This window comes from Microcebus murinus, chromosome 9, assembly GCF_040939455.1.
Source record: "Microcebus murinus isolate Inina chromosome 9, M.murinus_Inina_mat1.0, whole genome shotgun sequence".
NCBI lineage: Eukaryota > Metazoa > Chordata > Mammalia > Primates > Cheirogaleidae > Microcebus > Microcebus murinus.
In genome coordinates this window covers 98234775-98256349 of record NC_134112.1, presented here as the reverse complement: position 1 = coordinate 98256349, position 21575 = coordinate 98234775, and the positions used below count along the sequence as shown (strand labels likewise).

Below are 21575 nucleotides of genomic sequence, written 5' to 3'. Positions count from 1 at the left end.
CGTGCCCTCCCCCTCAGTGAACACGCTGCCTCTCCCAATCATCCATTCAGTTACTTAAGAAATGTGTGTCGTTTGCCAGGCATGTAAGTTCTTAAGGACGCTGAGTTGCAGGCATCTTTGTGAGTACTGGGTAAAGGAGTGGGGGACGAGATGGCCATGGTCCCTGCCCTCAGGGAGCTGAGAGTTGAGGGAGACAGGCAGTAAACACACTCTGACATGCCAAAAATAAAACTTAGGTAGAGATCACTAACTGATATGAGTACCATTGCAGAAACGTACAGAGTCCGGTGGAAAACAAAGCAAAAGTATTACATTATATTGAGGATTTGGGAATGCTGAGATCCAAATGTTCGGTAAGAGTAATGAAAACACGAAGTGGAGAGTTTTTCATGCAAATAAAAGAGGACACGAGGCCCGGTGCGGTGGCTCACGGCTCACGGCTGTAATCCTAGCACTCTGGGAGGCCGAGGTGGGCGGACCGTTTGAGCTCAGTAGTTCGAGACCAGCCTGAGCAAGAGTGAGACCCCATCTCTACTCAAAATAGAAAGAAATTAATTGGCCAACTAAAAAAAATATATATATACATATATATAAATTAGCCGGGCATGGTGGTGCATGCCTGTAGTCCCAGCTACCCGGGAGGCTGAGGCAGGAGGATTGCTTAAGCCTAGGAAGTTGAGGTTGCTGTGAGCTAGGCTAACGCCACGGCACTCACTCTAGCCAAGGCAAAAGAGTGAGACTGTCTCAAAAAAAAAAAAAAAGAGGCCTTGAAAGTTCTCAGAGGAAAGAGATTGGCCTAGAGAAAAACTGGGAAGGCCAGGGCAGTTAGAGCTTGGTGAGAGAGAACAGCCCAAGGTAAGGCTGTCGGACAGGAACAGCCTTCAGACAACCAACCAGGGCGGCACCATCCCTAGGGAGCAATTTGGAAATGTACTGGGGCAATTTTGCTGTCAAGTGATTAGGGGTGGAGGGGAAGGGAGGCCAAGGATGCTCAATGTCTTGCATGTTGCAAGACAGTATCACACAAGACTGTCCTGATCCTACACAGCTTTCAAATATCCTACTGAACAACATTTATATAGGTGAAAAAACCGGTTATAATCATCTGATCCTTGTGCCTGTATTGTATATATATAAAAAAGTAATTCTGCAGGGTTGTAAAATGTGCAGAGTTTTCAAGGAATGTAAATATCATGGAAATGGAAGATTGTACTTTGTTGTGTTTGGAATTTACTAGAAGTTATTCACCATTTTGGAGAACCGTATCACTGACAGCAGTATCATTCATGGTGTTCAGTCTGCATTTATTCTGTCGCATTCAAGGTGATCCCATGTACAGGCATAAGCATCTGACTAATCACGTTTTCTAGCATGCTGAAATAAAAGTATTATTTTGTTATAAAGGATCTCCTTTTATTTTTCTTTTGGCTCAGGCACTTTTTTTTTTTTTTGAGACAGGGTCTCACTCTGTTGTCCAGGCTAGAATGCAGTGTCATCATGGCTCACTGCAACCTTCAACTCCTGGGCTCAAGCCATCCTCCTGCCTCAGTCTCACACTACCACACCCTGCTAATTTTTGTATTTTTTGTCCGAGGTCTTGCTATGTTGGTCTCAGAACTCCTGGCCTCAGCCTCCCAAAGTGCTGGGATTACAGGTGTGAGCCACCACACCCGGCCTACACCGTATTTTTTGAAATTATGTGTATAGTTAGGTTATGTTATCAATGAACTTAATTTCAAAATGGTAAAGGGGTGTTATGAAAAAGGAAACATTGGGGCTGGTAGAGTTATTATTTAAAAGGGAACATTGGGGCTGGTAAAGTTAAGAACCACCATTCTAGGAGTATATAAGATAGAACTCACCTGATACATTACCTACTGACACTGTTATTCCTGTGTTTTGGTCTTATCCTCAGACTGCAACTGGATTTCCTCTTAGCAACTGGCATGTGATAGGTGGTAAATGAATGACTTGTTAGAAGAGACTCTGTGAAACACAGTAGGGACACTCAGCTAGAGGTCAGAAGATTTCTAGACCAGTGCTATCCAGTTGAAATATAATGCGAGCCACAAACAAGAGCCATCTGTGTAATTTAAAACTTCTTGTAGCCACATTTTTTAAAATAAAAAGAAACAGGTGGAATTAACTTTAATATTTTATTGTATTATTAAATATGTGTAAACTATTTCAAAATGTAATCAATATGAAAAATTATTGATAACAAATTTTACATTCTTTTTTTTCATATGCAGTCTTTGAAATCGGATACATGTTTTACACTTATAGCATTATTTCAATTTGGACTAGCCACATTTTGTGTGTTCCATAGCCACAGGTGGCTGGAGGCTACAGGATTGAACAGAGAGATTCCAGTCTCTTTCCAGTTACTAAATTCCTAGGTAATTCTCAAGGAGATATTTCCTTCCTTGGGTCTAAGTTTCTTCATATTTTAAACAGAGGCTAAACCAAGTGTTCTTACTTCTAGCACTGGCCTTCTGTGATTTTTTTTCATTATTTAGCCAGTCCTTTTCTCCTATCTTTCTACCTCTTTTTCTGCCCCTGTTCCCATTTTCCCATTTCTCTTTCCCCATTTCTTCTCACTTCATCCCCAGTTCTTTTCCCTGCAAGGGATCCAAACCCTGGGTGGGAAGGGCAGAACTTCTAAGTGACCAACAAGTTTTCTAAGCCATTCTTGTGTGCTGAGGGAGACTCTGCCCAGTACCTGTTCATTCACAGGAAATCACGGACATCATTGGCTGCTATGGAGGTGGATTTAGAGAAGTAACTAGTGTTTCCCTTGCCACTCTCAGCCATTTTAGAGCTGGAGTTCCTAAGATTTCAGCCTCAAATCCAAGCAGTGCCTCCAACCAGCAGTGCTGTTTTATTAAAAGGTCTGTGCTTTTAATGAATGTGCAAAATAGTAATAATATCCACCTCAGAGTTTGTTAGAGGGGATTCAATATGATGACATAAATGAAAGAGCATAATAAATGTTAGTATTCTCTGTAAACTGTAACCTGCTGGTAACCATGCATTTTAAATGTGGTCGAAAGGAGGAGGCATATTGCAGACAATGCTCCCAGGAGGCTCAGGTGCTTGAATGAGTGCTTTTTCTGTGACCCACAACCATATATAACTCCTTTACTTCATACAGAAGGGCTTTGCAGTCACTTAACTACATATTTTTAAACTATTATCATTCCCATTTTACAGAGGAGAGTATGTACTTTGCCCAAGGTCACATGTTGTGAATGGCAGAATTAGGGTTTGAATGCAGGCAGTCTGCCCCCAAGTTCCTGCTCTTAATTATGCTATGCCAAGTGAGGTCCCCACCTAAGTACTCCAGCAGCCACACAGAAGTCACTTCTTTTAGGGGACTTACCACCTGAGTGTCACAGGCTGTTTACTTTTCAAAAGTTTCTTCTTCATTGTGAGCTCCTTGACGTCAGGGAGTGACTTGTCACTGTTGCAACTACAGCGCCTATCTCTGAGCCTGACATATAGTAGGCACTTCATTGGTGGAAGGTATTCTAGGAAAATGCATGTTCAAAGGCATGAAAGTGTAAAATAGCATAGCTTATCTCTGTACTATATGTAGGTAAGTTCCACTGGAGCTTCAAATTTGAGGACAAAAACTAGTTTCTATGGGGGGAGGGGGGAGGGGTCAGCTCATTTTTTAAGAGTCATGGGACCCTAGGAGAAAAGGTACCACATTTGGAGAATATAGTCACAGGGAGCAACAGCTTCCTCTGCTTCCCTTCAGTGTCACTGATGGTGAGGCATCGCTGGACAGAAGTCTGAAGTAACAAGGATCACAAAAGGCATACCTTATATCTGAAGCTACAAATTTGGGGTTTACAATGCATGTAATGCGAAGTCGGAGATTTTAAACAGTGGGACTCAAAGGAAAAGTGACGGGCACGGCCCGTCATAGCTAACTGATAATAAATCTAGATTCAGCAAACGGGCATTTTTTCTTCAGGGTTCTTAGCACCAAACTTACGAGGCTTCGATGGAAAACCTAACAATTCTGAAGTGGGCGAAGCGGCCAAGGTTCAGAAACAACGTTTGCAACCTTCCAAAAGTTTGTTTAACGGTGGCCCAACCTCTAAAACTTCGGTTTCATGAAATGAGAGCGCCGTTCTTTCATTAAGGAATTGTGCTCCCAGCGCCGCCCAGGTGCTGCCAGCGCCTCTCTCGGCCTCCTCCTCTCCCATTGTTTCGACCCCCTCCCGCGTGATGCGTGCTGGGAAGTGTAGTCGTACGTCCTGCCGGCTGAGTTGGTCGGCAGCCCTATAAACTCGGTATCTCTGCATAGCTCAATAGATTTTCGAGAGGTGGGGTAAAGGCTCGAAGGCTCAGCCCGCTTATCCGAAGAGCAATCTGGGACTTGCAGTTTCCAGTGCCCAAAGTGGTCCGCCGGGCAGATGCGTCTTGGACTCTAATCCCTCCACACAACCTCCGAGTCTCGCGCATCTTGGTGACGTCACGAGGCCCCGCGAGGTGTTTGGGATACGTGATAGTTCTTGAGCCGGATGCCACCCTTGGCTACCGCGACTTGAGGACTACACTTCCCAGGAATCCGCGCGGCGGCGCGCCAAGAGCCATCCGAGCCTGTGATTGGCTGGTGAGCCGGCCGCACGCGGAGGAGCTCAAGGAGCAGCTCTGTTGCGACAGAGGCCAAGCGGCGAGGCCCAGTGAGTTGGGGGAAGGGGCGCTTTGGAGAGAGGGTGCCGGCCGGTGAGGGGGAAGGAGGATGAGACGAGGAAGGAGGGACAGGGTCGGGATAGAGGGGGCTGGGAGGAGGAGGAAGACAGGGCCAAGGGAGAGAAGCTGACGGGCGGGGTGTGGGGGAGGTTCGGTGGGTGGCAAGTGTGGAGACTCTAAGGGGACTCACCCGGGGGAAGAAGAGTGCGTCCCGGAAAGAAGCTGGGCTCGACGGCCGGGTGATATGGGAGAGGGACGGCGGAGAAGAGGCCAGAGACGGACGGGAGGAGGAAGCCTGGAAAGAGGCGGCAGGCTGGAGTGCGGAGCGCCAAGTTGTAGGGAAACCGGAGTCGGGGACCTATGCGAAGGGGCAGAACCTGGTCCCTAACTGGAGGCCCTGAAAGAAGGAGTGTTTCTAAAGTGAGGCCGTCCGTGGGGGATGATGAATAGAGCCTGAAGGAAGAGATGTTAAGATTAGGAAAGCAGCTGAGAATCAGAATTGGTTTGAGAGACTCTGACAAAGTTGAGAGAGACTAGACAGGGGCAGAGCAGGGCGTCAGAGCCTTGATAGGAAAATTCCTGAGAGGGAAAGAGCAGGGCCCAGGCATTCTTACCACTAAGTTTAGAGTTTGGAGGTATCTGTTTGCCCTCCTCCAGGCTCCCTGAAAGAAGAGTAACCTACCCCTGTGGTTCATCACCATGCCCTCTGACTTGGCCAAGAAGAAGGCAGCCAAAAAGAAGGAAGCTGCCAAAGCTCGCCAGCGGCCCAGAAAGGGACATGAAGAAAACGGAGATGCAGTAACAGAACCACAGGTGGCAGAGGAAAAAAATGAGGCCAATGGCAGAGAGACTACAGGTGAATTGAGGGAGGGGTGAGTTCCTGGGATTGGTTCCAAAGACTTAAAGCAAGCCCCAGCCAGAGTCAGAATCTTGATGCCGGGGGGCAATGGAGAATATATCTGGTGCCATGAAACTGTTCATGATGAACCAAAGCAATAAAGTTGGAGTTTTTGCCACCCTGTTATTGATCACTGAAACTAAACACAAGGTTCTCATATACTCAGTGGTAAGCAAATATGGCGGTTGCTGGACCGCCTTGCTGTTCTATTAGACTAAGGGGAGGTCAGTTCCCTGTCCCTTTCTCAGTTTCTATTTCTACACATGGTGGCCAGTGTGCCAAGCTCTTTGCCACATTATACCCTTTTCCTCACAGGGGTAGTGACTATACTAACAAGAGAGTAACTTATGAATTGTTTTATAGATTTTTCCTGGAAAAGAGCTGCCTTTCTGTTATTTATATTTTTGAGAAATATTTATTGAGTACTTCTCAAGTGCTAGAAATTGTGCTATACACTGAGGTACTGTAAACAAAGTTTGCCCTCCGATAACTTACAGTCTAGATGGGGAAACATGGCAATGTGTGGTAAAAAATATTCCACGTCCTTGGCAATCTAATCCCAGCCTTCTTCTTTGCCCTTGAAAACTCCTTAAACAGGCCTTCTGTTCCACCGGACTATTTATTGTCTCTTGGATCGTCACCATATTTCTGTCCTTTTACACACTAAGTTCTAATACCACAATGTTTGTGTTAGCTACATTTGACATTTCTCTCAAGAGCCAGCTCCAGATAGCAAAGCCTTTCTCAGTGAAACCTGACCCCAGTAATATTTCTATTCACTATACCCCATTCACTATATCTCACTGTGTTACTTACCTTTTATGTTATATCTTCTGTTTCTTCATGTAAATTGTTTGATGTTTGAGTGCAGAAACCATATCTGGGTTAATATTTTTTATGACCTGCCTTGCAAATAGACACTAAATAAATGTTTGAAGAGGAAAGCAGAATTAGTCATGCAAATTATAACAGACAGACAGGAATTCAGAAAAGAAGGAGTTAAAAAATGATTGAGACATAAAGTCAGGCAGTGGGGAAGTTTTATTCCTAGCCAGAGTAGTGGAGGGTGGGAAGTTAAGAATGATGGGAGTGAACAGGGACACAAGAGGACAAAACAAGGACAAGAGAATTAACAGGACAGGCTGTAAAGTGAAAAGTATTCAAGAAAAGCATGGTGTTGGCAGCTCTGTGTCGGTGGCACTGGGTATAGTTTGTGAAATGTCTGAGTCTGCTTAGCAGGATCTGAGCCTCATCCTTCAGGACACTCCTCTGTGTGAGAACTGAGTCTCTTTGAAAGCCCTCTTTTTAAATTGCTTTTCTGTCCTCAGAAGTAGATCTGCTGACCAAGGAGCTAGAGGACTTTGAGATGAAGAAAGCTGCTGCTCGAGCTGTCACTGGTGTCCTGGCCTCTCACCCCAACAGTACTGATGTCCACATTATCAACCTCTCACTCACCTTTCATGGTCAAGAGCTACTCAGTGACACCAAACTGGAATTAAACTCAGGCCGTCGTTATGGCCTCATTGGCTTAAATGGAATTGGTGAGGCCCTTGGAAGGCGAGGTGGGAGGTATCTCTCCTTGTCTCATCTGCCACTCAGCAAGTATTTATTTAGCACCAGCTGCGTAAAAAGCAAAGAATTTACAGTATGGATGGGAGACTAGATAGGCCCAGGGAAAAGGAACTAGTGAACAGAGCATTATGTGTTAAGTACAGGTTGAACATCCATGAATCTGAAATGCTTGGGACCAGAAGTGTTTCGGATTTCAGATTTTTTCGGATTTGCATTGTTCTTACTGGCTGAACATCGCTAATCCAAAAATCCAAACCCTGAAATGCTCTGAGCATTTCCTTTAAGGATCATGTCAGCCCACAAAAAGTTTCAGATTTTGGAGCATTTTGGATTTTCGGATTAGGGATACGCAACCTGTACCACACATAGACAATAGGTGCTGGAGACGTTGGTGGAGCAGAGGTGCATGAAGCTGTTGTAAAGACAAAGGACTTCACGGAGGAGAGGTGGGGCAAGGATTGGAGGAAAGTTGGAAATGTATCCCAGGAATGGGGGTTAGCAGGATTTGGATGAAGGGAAGAAAGGTACTCAGAAAAAAGGATGGGGTCCTGACTTGACTGGAGAGGAGGAATGGTGGAGAGGGACTACAGGGAATTCGATGCACCTCTTCTTTCCCTGCTCAGGAAAGTCCATGCTGCTCTCTGCTATCGGGAAACGTGAAGTACCCATCCCCGAGCACATTGACATCTACCATCTGACTCGAGAGATGCCCCCTAGTGACAAGACACCCTTACAGTGTGTGATGGAAGTCGATACAGAGCGGGCCATGCTGGAGAGGGAGGCTGAGCGGCTGGCTCACGAGGACGGTAGGGCTCCAGACCTGGGGGTGGGGGCAGGCTTCCTCCCAGGAAAGCCCCAGGGAACCTCATGGCCACACACTGCCCACAGCGGAGTGTGAGAAGCTCATGGAGCTCTACGAGCGCCTGGAGGAACTGGATGCCGACAAGGCGGAGATGAGGGCCTCGCGGATCTTACATGGACTGGGTTTCACACCTGCCATGCAGCGCAAGAAACTAAAAGACTTCAGTGGGGGCTGGAGGATGAGGGTTGCCCTCGCCAGGTGAGTCCCTACCTCATTCCCCACCCCAGTAGCTCCCCATCTCACTCAGGGTTGAGTGTCCATTCCAGTGGAACTATTTGGAATAGGGTCAATAGTAAGTGCCAGTTGAGACACAGACATGGACAGTATGGAGAGGGGGGTGGTGTGTGTGAGCTAGAGAGTGAGCTTCCTGGCTGAAGCGCCAAGAATGGCTCTATGCTCTGTTGGCTTCCCAGCACAGGGTTTAAGAATCCTAGGGTAGTCCTAGGTAAAATGGTAGAGTAGGTCTGTTTCTTTCCTCCTCACTCCCCTACCACCCTTTTTGTGCTTCAGTGCTGCTAATTCTTGCTTTAAAGATAAAATGTTTGGTATCTGTCCTTTTTACTCTCTGTGGCCTAGACCCAAAGAGAATTTCTGTAGACCAGCATTCTCCCCAAAGTCCCTAGTTAAATAGGTAATTTCTTACCCCACCATTCTCTGTGAAGTAAATTTATAAGACTTGATCCACTGTTCTAGAAAGTTGCTTGTGTATGCCTTAGAACATGAGAGCAGTGGTTCCACATGCTGGCAAGGATTAGCTGCCTCTGGTTCACCTAGGGAGCTTTTGAAAACACAGATTTCCCAGCCTCTACTTCAGCTTTATGCAATCAGAATGCTGGAGTTTGGTTTCCAGAAATCTTACTTTTAACAAGCTCCCCACATGTGATGAATACAGATTTGGGAACCAGAGCTTTAGAGTCTATCCCTTGCTTCTCCCATCTTGAGGTTTCAGTTTTAAAAAAAGAACATTTTTGGGCTCCTTGCTAGAGTCTGACAGTCTCACCAGTAGGTCTGACCTGAATGATTTTTGTTTTAGCAGTTTATTTTCTCTGTATCCTTTCATCTTGCTCATGGTCACTAGCCTCAATGTACAAGACTTGCAGACTCATGAGGACTTTTAAAGCTTTATCTCCAAACCACATTCCTGCACTTCTGAGCCTTGTTTTCTTCTCTTTAATCTCTGCTCTTCATCTCTGGTTTCTCTCCTAGTTCTCCCTTTCCCTCTAGGTATGGAACCTAGAATTGATTTCAGGACTTCAGCCAGGCCTGACCAGAGTTGCATGTAGCAGGCAAGCCAGTCCAGTCCTGTGTCATGTCCATTATACTGAGGTGCCTCTGTCTCCTTTCCTGTCCTTCAGAGCCCTCTTTATTCGGCCCTTCATGCTGCTCCTGGATGAGCCCACCAACCATCTGGACCTAGATGCTTGTGTATGGTTGGAAGAAGAACTAAAAACGTAAGAGGTGGGATGGGGAATGGGAGTGGGCAGGTCTCAAAGGGGGAGTCGAGAAAATGGATACCCAGAAACTGCACTGAACTCAGAGCAGTGAGAAAAGGAACTAAGGAAGGTCAGAGTAAAGGCTAGCTTGAACAAGTGGTGAGCACCTTTAGGGCTGGCCTTTTTGTTTGATTGTTTTTGTTGGGTCTGAAATATGTGGAACCTTTAAAAAAAATTGTTTTTTTCCAATAGAGCATCCTTATTAAGACAATATTTTTGGTTTTTGGTTTTTATTGTTGTTGGGTTTTCTTTTTTTGTTTTCGTTTGTTTTGTTCTGTTTTGTTTTGTTTTGAGACAGAGTCTCGCTTGTTGCCCAGGCTAGAGTGAGTGCCATGGCGTCAGCCTAGCTCACAGCAACCTCAAACTCCTGGGCTCAAGCAATCCTACTGCCTCAGCCTCCCGAGTAGCTGGACTACAGGCACGCGCCACCATGCCCGGCTAATTTTATATATATATATTAGTTGGCCAATTAATTTCTTTCTATTTTTATAGTAGAGACAGGGTCTTGCTCAGGCTGGTTTTGAACTCCTGACCTTGAGCAATCCGCCCGCCTCAGCCTCCCAGAGTGCTAGGATTACAAGCGTGAGCCACCACGCCCAGCCTGTTTTGTTTTTTTGAGACAGAGTCTTGCTCTGTGGCCCAGGCTAGAATGCAGTGGCAGCATCATAGCTCACTGCAGCCTCCAACTCCTGGGCTCAAGCGATCCTCCTGCCTCAGCCTCCTGAGTAGCTGGGACTACAGGTGCCATGTTACCACACCCAACTCATTTTTCTATTTTTAGGGACAGGGTCTCATTATATTGTTCAGGCTGGTCTTGAACTCCTGGCCTGAAGTGATCCTCCCGCCTTGGCTTCCCAAAGTGCAAGCCACCACTCAGCCTAAAGACACCATTTTTTCTTTATTGTATTTATGTACATTATAGAAAGGGGGTCTCCCATTTTCTAAGATCATGGTGCAGTGATAAAAGAAAATATGGCCGATGTGGTCATGGTCCTTCCATAGCGAAAGAACTGAATAAGCTGGAATATTGCACCAACTTTAAAAGAAGGCTTTTAGTGATACAGTGACCTACCTTCTTTCGAAAAGAAAAGAATTGTGTTTTTTCTTGAATCTATTCTGGTTCTTCCCACTCACAGTTTTGGATATGTTCATAGGTGTATTTGTGTACATACACTTTTCCTTTTGCCACGACCGTTGTTACCATCTTAACCCTATTCTGTTGAAATCTGGAATGGAAGATTGAGGAAGCTGAGGCTGTATCACCACACTTTGAAAGGCATCTAGGCCAGGCAAGGTGGCTCACGCCTGTAATCCTAGCACTCTAGGAGGCTGAGGTGGGTAGGTCGCTCAAGGTCAGAAGTTCGAAACCAGCCTGAGCAAGAACGAGACCCCGTCTCTACTAAAAATAGGAAGAAATTAATTGACCAACTAAAAATATATAGAAAAAATTAGCCAGGCATGGTGGTGCATGCCTGTAGTCCCAGCTACTTGGGTGGCTGAGGCAGTAGGATCACTTGAGCCAGGAGTTTGAGGTTGCTGCAAGCTAGGTTGACACCACGGCACTCTAGCCCAGGCAACAGAGTGAGACTCAAAAAAAAAGAAAGGCATCTAGGTACCCTTACAGATGGATTGTGTTGTGGTGGTTAGGTGCTTATTGACAGCAGGAATTGGATGATACATCTAAAAGGTGCTTAGGTGTAAGGATGGGAAAGGATGAAGGTTTTTGGACCTGACTCTCAGTTCACCTGCTGTCAGCTCTCTCATTTTTGAGCTCCTCCCTGATTGGTTCTTTGTCTTTGTAGTTTTAAGCGCATCTTGGTCCTCGTCTCCCATTCCCAGGATTTTCTGAATGGTGTCTGTACCAACATTATTCACATGCACAACAAGAAACTGAAGTATTATACGGTGAGTAGGCCTCAACTTCTCCCACAGTAATCTATGCTTACCAATTCTCTGAAGTTCTCCTTCTAAAAGAAAAAAGCAGACTTAGCTGACAGCTCTTTTCATCTATTGCTATAAAAAGATATGGATGAGGCATTCTGCAGTCTGTTTTATTTTAGTCCCAAAGTCATTGCTTTCAGACCATAGGCCATGGGTTGGTAGCCTGTGCATAGGTTTGGTGCATGTTTGCCTCAAGGCAAAGAAGTTGCTTTTCTTGGTGCCCAGGCAGGCCCTGCTCCCCTCCACCTTCTCACATGTCTCCTTAACTCCGCTTTTACAAGAGTCCACACATTGACCCTCTGTCCATGGCCACAGGAGAATGAGAGTCAGGATCTCACACCTCACTATTGTGTGTTGCTTTTTCGTTTTTTTTTATATTTCAAAAAATTTAAAAAATGAACAATAGCAATCCTCTTCATTCACAGTAATACTTACTATGGGAGTATTAATAGTTGCATAATATAGCCTTCTAGGCATTTCCTAAGTACTTGCAAGCATTTGTAGAAAATTTCATTTATACACATATCCTTTTCTTTTTAAACAGTTGCAATATTAATAATCATTGTATTTTGTAGGTTGCTTTTTAAATTTAATGTATCTTAGACTGCTTTCCATATGAATATATGTAAGGCCACCACATATTTCTCAGTGACTGCACTGTAGTTCATTGTGTAGATAGCCTGCAACTTATTTGCTACTCTTTTTGATGGGTATTTAGCTTTAGTCCAATTTTGTTTTTGGGATTTGTTTGTTTTTGTAGATAGAAATTGTGGCAGTCCGATTATGTGGGGTTTGTCAGGTTCTAAGTCTGACTGGTCTGTTTTCCCACCTGGGGCAGCTCTTACAGTCTGAAGAGCTTCAGCCTCCAGGGCTGGGGAGTGGTAGGGGTGGTGTTGGAAGGCTCTGAGCCTCGTGATGGTTTCCAGGGCAGTTCCCAAAGCTGTGCGTCTTTCTGGCTAACCTGAGAATCTGATCAGGAGCCTGGCCGTGTGTGGGCTGAGTGAGAGGCACAGAACTGAAGAGATCTCAGGGTCTGGGTTCTGCTGTCTTCTATAATGCACTTCCTGTTTCCCACTGCATAGCCTTAGCACCAGGGTCAGTCCCTGCCATCCCTCACCCCTGAACTCTGAGTTGGAAGCTAGGATTGAAATCTAGGTTTAAGCTGCCCGCCTTGCCTGGCACATTTCCACGCAGGGTAATTACGACCAGTACGTGAAGACACGGCTGGAGCTGGAAGAGAACCAGATGAAGAGGTTCCACTGGGAGCAAGATCAGATTGCGCACATGAAGGTGAGGACTGGGGAGCTGGCTCACGCTCTCCTGTCTGAAGCAAGCAGGGAGGGGGACAAGGGCATTTGCGGGGGGTTGGGGTGCTGGAGGAGGTTGGGAGGAAGTGTGGTCATCCTTTTTCACCCCAGATTGAAGGTGAGTTTGTTTAGCACCTGCATATATTCCAAGCCCCCTTTCTGGTCTCTTCTAGAACTACATTGCTAGGTTTGGTCATGGCAGTGCCAAGCTGGCCCGGCAGGCCCAGAGCAAGGAGAAGACACTGCAGAAAATGATGGCATCAGGACTCACAGAGAGGGTCGTGAGCGACAAGGTGGGATCTGATTGGGTGGAGTCAAGTGGCCTAAGACGAAGTGGATAAGAAAGGAACCAACTTGACATATGCCCTCTCTTCCTAGACACTGTCGTTTTATTTCCCACCATGTGGTAAGATCCCTCCACCCGTCATTATGGTGCAAAATGTGAGCTTCAAGTATACAAAAGACGGGGTAAGTTCAGGCCAGGGCATGTGCGTGAGTGCCTTTGTGGGGCGGGAGGCTGGGTGTGTTTTATAGGGTGAGTGTCGACTGGTGGGAGCCCCTCCTGTTCTGTGCTGACCACCCTGCTAACCCATGTGGTGTGGGGGTTTCCAAGTGTGGGAGTTGGGGTGCCTCATCCAGGGACTTATGCTGTCCCTTCCTCGTACTTGGAAAGAGAACTGTTGGGCTGGATTGGCGGGTTTGAGGCAGTGGGTGGGTCTGCTATGGGAGCACTTGCCCCTCCCCCTTTCCCCTTCCTCCATGGGTGTTTGGGGACTCAGGGGGCTTGGTCTGCAGGTCAGAATAGATCCATACTCTAGCCTTGTGTCTGTCTCTCTCATCCGCACCTCAGCCTTGCATCTACAATAATCTAGAATTTGGTATTGACCTCGACACACGAGTGGCTCTGGTAGGGCCCAATGGAGCAGGGAAGTCAACTCTTCTGAAGCTGCTAACTGGAGAGGTAGGATGCCAAGGGAGGTGTGATTCCTTCCTAGAGTGGGTGCTTGCGTCTCTAAGGGGAGGGGAGTTGTGCAGGGGCCATGACTTTGGAGGACCAGAGTGTCCAGGTGGTGAGTGAGCCTTGTGGAGGGGTTGTGGGGGTGGGGGGAGTCTAAGCAAGAGAGAGAGTGAGTGTGAATACGTGAACGTGCCTGAGCATTTTCGTGTTCAGCCAGCATGTACAATACAGGAACATCTGTGCATTTAGACATACGGCAGGTTCTGGCATGTCATTTCATTCAGTGTTGTGATACTGTTAATGAGGGAAAAAATCAGTTCCTGGCTGGGGCCACTGTCTGCAGAGTTGACGCGATCTCTTCAAGTCTGCGTGGGTTTTCTCTGGATACTCCCTTTCCTTCCACATCCAATACTGCGCCCGTCAGGCTAATTGGTGTCTGAATGGTGCGTGCGAGCAGGGGGGTGTGAGCACATCTTTCGATGCATGGTGTCCTGTCCAGGGCTGGTTCCTGCCTTGTGCCCTGAGCTGCCAGAACAAGCTCCAGCCACCTGCCACCCAAACCTGGAATAAGCAGGTTGAAATATAAATGAATAAATATAAATTACTATAAAATAGAAATTTGTAAAGTATATAATAATCATACAAAAGCACAACAGCAAACGATGTGGTATGAAAGTGCTCAGCAAGCCCCCATCTTTGTGATCATGTGAACTGTGTGGTGGTGGGAGGTGTCCTTACAGTTTCTGCTTTGCAAACATTTATTCCCTGATTTAACCCCCACCGCTACCCCCACCATCACTCACTCATTCACCAAAAGTTGGGTAATTATCTTACTTGTTTTTATTAATCTGTATAATACACTAAGAAATACATACATGCATTTCTTAAATGTGTATATAGCTCAGTTATTTCACTGTTTAATATTACAAGTGTTTTGGGTCTTTATTTAGACATTCGGTGGTTTTTGACCAGAAATATGCCGTAGAAACTTAACTCTTGTCTATGTCAATTAGCCTGTGGTAGCACTGCTTTTGTCTTATGTCATTTCACTTAAAGTTGCAGTTTCCAAGAACCTATCAACAATGTTAAGCGAGGACTTAACTGTATGTCTTTTTTAAAAATGTCTGTTGCACCTATTAATACATCCAAGTCTTTTCTTACACAGTATAGTACACTCCATAGTAGACATTTCACAACTACTTAATAAATGGTGTCATTGCCTCCTCTGAGAACATCTGTTTTAGTGTATCTTACTGAATATTTTCAGAGTGGCCAGAATAGCAGTGTGTGAGTTGGTGACGTACATGTGTTTAGGAAGTTGTGTGAGTCTTGTTCGGTGCAGACGTACATTTGTTTGCCTGCTGTGCCTTTGTTTTGACCAGGTTTCCTTTCTCTCGTGCTTACGTTTCCACTTATTACTCTTTCCTTCCCAGTTACTACCCACAGACGGGATGATCCGGAAACACTCTCATGTCAAAATAGGACGTTACCATCAGGTACAGGCCTGGGTTGGGGGTCGGGGGAGTTGCCCAGGTGTGGGAAGGGGCTGCATCTGGCTGAGTCCAGCCAGCCTCCCCCCAGGAATTCCAGCCTAAGCAACTCCAACTGCTTCTCCTTGAATCTCGAACAGGGGCCTGGGGTGGAAGTAGAGTTACCCGGTGGGGCTCCTTTTGAAGCAGCAGACCCAGTCATACTGGTGGGTTCCATGTTTCCTGTAGCATTTGCAAGAGCAGCTGGACTTAGATCTCTCGCCTTTGGAGTACATGATGAAGTGCTACCCGGAGATCAAGGAGAAGGAAGAAATGAGGAAGATCATTGGGCGATATGGCCTCACTGGAAAGCAACAGGTCAGTAGAGGATGGTGTGGGAAGAACCCCCTGTAGCTGGGAGACCATGGCTGGATGGGTCAGGGGACACTATGTCTTGGCAACCAAGGTTTGGAAGCTATCTCGAAGTCCCCTCTGAAGAGCCCACTGCCTTTCCTTTAGGTTGTTATGGAATGGAGTGTTTGGGTCTCATTGTGGGGGGAAGGATAGCGTGCCAGTCTCTGACAAGCCCTTGCACCGTAGCGCTTGAGGGCAAAGAACTTGTAGCCTAGAAAACAAATTCCTGGATTCAGGTCTAGAACTGAGGATTCCCTTGATTGCTCTAATTCATTAAGATTTAAGTGCCAAGAGAGTAAGAGGTATGGCCTTGGAGCAAAGGCTTCAGGTTTCCAGATGTATCTCTTTCAGGCCTCAAGAGACTAGTGGCCATGCCACTATCTTGCAGGGTGATCTGGGGTCTTTCTGAGCCTCATTTTTTTTTTTTTGTAAAATGGCAATACTGAAGGAGAAGCCAGGGAGAGATGAGCTGTGCTGTGTGGCAGAGATAACACAAAGTTCTGTGCATGTCACGGTTCCACTCAGGTGAGCCCAATTCGGAACCTGTCGGATGGGCAGAAGTGCCGAGTGTGTCTGGCCTGGCTGGCCTGGCAGAACCCCCACATGCTCTTCCTGGACGAGCCCACCAATCACCTGGATATTGAGACCATCGATGCCCTGGCAGACGCCATCAATGAGTTTGAGGGTGGCATGATGCTAGTCAGCCATGACTTCAGACTCATTCAGCAGGTGAGGCCCTGGCAGGGTGGAGGCACAGCGGAGAGCGTCCAGGAGGAGGCTGGGAACACAGTCATGGCAGGTGGAGGGCGCATGATACCTGTGTACGGAATTAAGGGGCTTGGTATAGATAGGGGGGTAAAAACTGGATCTTATGGCTCTTTGGGGCTAATTTAAAAAGCCTTAACTGAAACACTTTCAGTAGCTGTTCGGGGATGTGAACCAGTTCGGCATTGTTGGCCCAGTGGGGAAAAGAGTTGGGTGGAGAACAGGGTACTTGTACTATTACCAAGATTCTTCAGTCCAAAAATAGTATTCTGAGGACTGGGCTTAGACAGAGGGTTACCACAGTCATTGGAGAAAAAGCTACTGGTCCTTCTCTGAAGCTTTGGGTGAGATGAGAGTTGTAGAAAAGGAAGCCTCTGGTAAATCTAGACCCTGCCAGGGAACTGGCAGTAGGAGTGACACAGCGCAGTTCCCGGCTTGGAAGGCTCTGCAACTTGCTGGTTATGGTACCCTTGGGTTAGACCATCCACAGAACGTAGAGAGGGTGAAACAGTGAGCTGTGTATGGTTGGGGGTGGGGCAGGGAGATGATGGCGGTTTCTTCCCAGAAGCCCTAAGTGGGATCTGCTTTCTAGGTCGCACAGGAAATTTGGGTCTGTGAGAAGCAGACAATCACCAAGTGGCCTGGAGACATCCTGGCCTACAAGGAGCACCTCAAGTCCAAACTGGTGGATGAGGAGCCCCAGCTCACCAAGAGGACCCATAATGTGTGAGCCCTCTGCCTGGGCTCGGGTCAGGAGCTCCATCTGGGACTAACAGCTGCCACCCTGACCAGCTGCTCAGGACAGGACCCTGGGGCTACACTCCTGCACTGCTGCAGTACTGCTCCCCCAGCCTCTCCCCGCCCCTCCACCTGCCTTAGCTGCACTCTGTTATCTTATCTCCAGCTGGACAGTACCTGTCCGTTTCCTGTCCTCCTTCCAGTTATGTTTGTCCATGTCTGGACTCGGCTGGCTGTTCCCTCCAGCCCCTTGCTGGTTACCTTGCCCTCAGTGTGACACAGCCAGAGGCACCTGAGGGTTAGCCAAGGGCCCGAGCCCTGGATTTGGCCCGTGAAGGAGCTCAGGATCCTCCTTTTCTGGGTTTTGGTGATGTTGGAGGAATACCCCCCAGCCCACCGCCCCTATTCCTTTTTGCTTCTGGTTTGGAGCTCTGGACCAGGGCCTCAGTCCTGGTCAGTTTTTAAATAATTATTTAACTGTAACTTTTAGACCTGAGTGGCATCTACAAAGCGTCCAATAAATAAAGAGGAAGCCATGGTCCCTACCTTCCTTCGCAGTTCTCTGGGGCCACCTTCTCCTCCCTGCAGTGTCAACTTTCACTTCCCCTCGGCAAGAGCTGGGGCCGGAGTCAGTGGGCCGATGGGGACTGAAGACTAGTCCATAGGAACTGGAAGAACCCTCTCGTTCTGCTGATGGAAGTTGTGCCTTTCCTCAGGCCTATGGTTCACACACTGCACGTGAATCAGAGCGACCTGGAGGGCCCATGGGCTCAGATTGCTGGTCTTCTCTCAGGGTTCCGGCTCGGTAGGTCTGGGGTGAGACCGGAATGTTAACATTCCCAACAAGCTTCCAGGGGACGCTCATGTTGCTGGTCTGAGGGCTGCACTTTGAGAACCACTGTCCTGGAGCATGTTTTTCGGAGTGTGATCTGAGGTTCTCCTGTCACCACCTGCACCTCAATGCTTGGGATGCTTGTTAAAAATGCAGATTCCTGAGCTCCAGACCCATCTACTCCAGGAGTCTGCATTTTCACATGAAGGTCTGTGAGCCACTGTTCCTGCTGGGATACAGGAGGTTTTGTTATTTTACCTGGCCACAGCCATCACTGCCATCAGCACTGTCTAATTTACTTCCAGCCCGGGGCTCTGCGTACCTTCTCTGGTTCTTTTGAACCTGAACAGCACTTCTAGCCTTTGTGCCACCAGGCACACCAGTGCCATCCTCACCGGTGTGGATTCGTCACTCCACCTCGAACCTCAGCAGCCATCCCCGTGGGAAAACGTGGCCCAGCCACGATCTCAGTACTCATTATAGCACATCTGAGACTGGGGGGAACATGTCCCAGATGGTGTCTAATCCCCCAAGGAGCTCATGATCTAGTGGGGAAGCCAACAAGACTAGAGAACAAGGTACAGAAAGACATAAATCAGATGCTAAATCGTGATTTAGATAGGAGATGGAAGCATTCAAAAGGGAGGGAGGTGTCTCGTGAGTAGCTGCCCAGAAGGCAGGATCAGTGCTCGAACTCGGAAGATGAGTAGGGTCTTCTCACATGGCCGTGAAGTCCAAGAGCTGCACTAGGCAGAGGGCATGAGAGGGCTCGGTGAGATGCCGGGGCTGAGACACGGGAGTCCTCTGCCCCACCGCCAGCCCCAGACGGCCGGCTCAGCTGCTTTGTGCTTTAAGTGGCACCTGGAGCAGAACGGGCTGGGTGTGTCCTGGGCGCGCAGAGCCGAGGTCCAGGGGAGAATGGCACCCGGAGAGCGAGCTGCTGGGGTGATGGGAACAGCCCCTGCTGCGTCCGCCCAGGAAGTGCCGGGTTTGCTGAGAATCCAGGCGGCGTCTGGGGTCTCTAGTGTGCAGCTGAGGAGCCGGGGATGGGGGGTCTTCGGAACCTGGAGGGTGGAAGTATCTAGTCGGCCGACTGATCAAGAAAATTATGCCAATCAATAATTTTGAGAATGTTTTAAAAACCCACAAAATATATATTTCTAAATTTAGTAGTGCCTTGTTTGCGCCCTTAGTCCTCTGCAACCTTAGCGGGTGGGATGTGAGCGGATGCCGGGACGGGTGGGGGTAAGTTGACCAGGTGGGGCTGCTCGCTCGCCCCTGCAGGTGACGCTGGCCTTTGGCTAGCCTTTGGCACTCCTTCCCCAGCACTCTCTCGATGTGGAATGTCCCCTTTCCCCACGCCTGTGCTGCACTTGCTTTAACCCTTTGCATTCGCTTGCTTTTTTTCCATTGTCCACTCAACATTATCCACACTCTACATCCCAGTGCAAAGGGTTAACCACAGCATTCAAGGACCTGGAATGTGTCATCACATGCAGGTGCTAAGTAAGACAATGCACTTTCTCCTTTTCACAGTGGCCTTTTTCTTCCCTTTGCAGCCAACTCCCACGACCCCCACATCTGCTTCTGTGGAGAGCCTCGCTGTTTCTCTGCTCCTCCCTCCTGGGTGCCGTCCTGCTGTCCGCCCTGTCCCTGTCCCGGCTCTGCCGTTTGTCTCCATCTGCCTTCTGTCCGAGCCTCACTGTGCTCCGCTTGCACTGATCCACTCTCCCTCTCATCCTGTTTCTCTCTCCCCCATTCTTCCCGATTAAATGATCCCATCCCACAAGCGCTTGAGATCCCCATTTGTGCCACGGAGCCGCCTCTGGCTGCTTGAGCCCTCCCAGATGGGTGCCATGCCCTTTGGCCCCTTCACCCTTCTCCGATGGCCTGACAGGATCAGGTCTTGTCAGCTCTGCCAAGGCTTTGTGGGTGGGGGTGCCCGTGCCCCTTCTGGAGCCCCCCAGCTCTTGGAGCCAGGCTGAGCGCCTGGGAGCTGGGTGATTACAGGTTGGTGGTCTGGAGTTGTGTGAACTTGTGTAAATACACTGGGAGGGGGTCTGGTGAAGGGTTTCTTGATTCAGAGACAGGAAATTACTTCAGGAGAGGAGGGAGCAATTAGTCTCTATCAAGCTGAACCCAGAGCAGGTTCTGGATTGGGCTGAGTCAAATCCCTCCCCTCCCGCCCCTCCATCCCAGGTGCTTGCCCCCAGCCATACCTGGCGGGCACCAACTTCATAAAAGTGGCTCCTGAGGGTGGGAGGGGGCTGAGGAGCTGGAGGGTGAGCGGGAGCGGGGACAGTTGCAGAGGTCGCAGCTCTGGGACCAAGAAGTCCAAAAAGCGTTGTCAAGGCAAAGAAACCTACTCCAGGAACATCCACAAGGTGCTGAAGCAGGTGAGAGTGGGAGCGAGGGTGGGGGGACGTGCTGGAAAGTGCCTTGACAGGGCAGGTTGGGCGTGCTGTGCCCCTCTTGAGGTGGCAGGACCCAATCTCGGCGGTCTCTCCACCCCCAGCATCCCCTCACCTGTGACAGGCAGGGCCATGTAAAGTGCACTCCTAGCACCCTCCAGAAGTTTCCAAGGCTTTCGGACAGATGAGATCATTAGGTGAGGGGACATAATTAAAGGACAAGACGACCACACGGTGGGGCTGAAGGTGCTCGGGCACCAAACATGGTACAAACAGGACGTCAGGGCGACTGAAGAGTAGGCAGTGTGAGCTGGAGTCAGGGGGGCCTCTGTACATGCAGCACTGTCCCCAAGGGGCTTAGGGCTTGCTCACCTTACAGGCCACGAACGAGGTCCATAAAGGCTCTGTGGGGTAGCTGAGACCAAATAGTGGCCGTCTGGGCTCCCCTAGGGGCTCTGGGCCAGCCCCTAGCATCCTTCCTGTGTGTCCCTCTCCGCTAACACAGGATGCAAGCAGCTAATCCCGGGACTCAGCACGTTGACAGCACTTGGGCACCGATGGGTACCCAACAACCAGTCGGTCTGAAGGACCCAAAGCCGCTGCCCTGTTCAGCAGAGCCAGGGCCAGGAGCAGGTGGGCGCTGGCCTCTCCGATCCGCCTAACATCCCTACCCCTGTGCTCGACTAGGTCCCAGCGGTAGAGCCTGTCTCCCCCTGAACCCCAGGAGTGGTTTTGTAGATCGACAGCCTGGGTGTCCGGGGATGCTCTTGCGTGGGCGGTGGGCCCAGCACTGATGTGGGGTGGCCAGAAGGAACCAGAGGACAGACTCCTGTGGCCTGAGGAAGTGAGGCAGCAGTGTTACTGAGCCCTGCAGCTTCGCCAACTTTGGGGCTCAAAAATTGTGACTGACAGGTTGGACCAGCCTGGACTCGCAGAGGAGAGCGCTGCTGACAGACTCAGCCCCGTACCTGTCACTGAGGGTGAGAGCCATTTGTCACCCCGGCACCCCTAAGGAGAGCGGGATGTGCTGACAACAGAGGGGACTGCAGGTAGAGCAGCCTCGTGCCAGCTGCAGACTTCCAGCGGGCACTGGTGACCAGAGGCAGTGGGGGAGCCGGCGGCTGGGCGTCGGGAGCCTGGCCCCTGTGTGTTGGGGACAGGGGCACAGGAAGGATGCTAGGGTCTTGCCCAAGCCAGTACTGTTTCCA

At 48.7% G+C, this 21575-nt stretch overlaps 1 protein-coding gene across 3 annotated transcripts; it reads left to right on the top strand.

Annotated features, from left to right (window-relative positions):
* Positions 1–4592: 4592 nt before the first annotated feature.
* Positions 4593–17296, top strand: ABCF2 (ATP binding cassette subfamily F member 2). Of its 3 annotated transcripts, none has more exons than XM_012786196.2 (15): positions 4593–4697; positions 5365–5563; positions 6934–7146; positions 7801–7983; positions 8066–8237; positions 9395–9490; positions 11335–11437; positions 12668–12763; positions 12954–13073; positions 13159–13248; positions 13631–13741; positions 15172–15234; positions 15457–15585; positions 16147–16350; positions 16979–17296. In XM_012786196.2, exons 2-15 carry the CDS (start codon positions 5407–5409, stop codon positions 17114–17116), a joined length of 1875 nt encoding a protein of 624 aa, XP_012641650.1. In that variant the 5' UTR covers positions 4593–4697; positions 5365–5406; the 3' UTR covers positions 17117–17296. The 3 variants fall into 3 exon arrangements, with proteins under 3 accessions (XP_012641650.1, XP_012641652.1, XP_012641651.1); XM_012786198.2 differs by having other exon boundaries at positions 4636–4697; positions 5343–5563; XM_012786197.2 differs by having other exon boundaries at positions 4687–4740.
* Positions 17297–21575: the final 4279 nt, after the last annotated feature.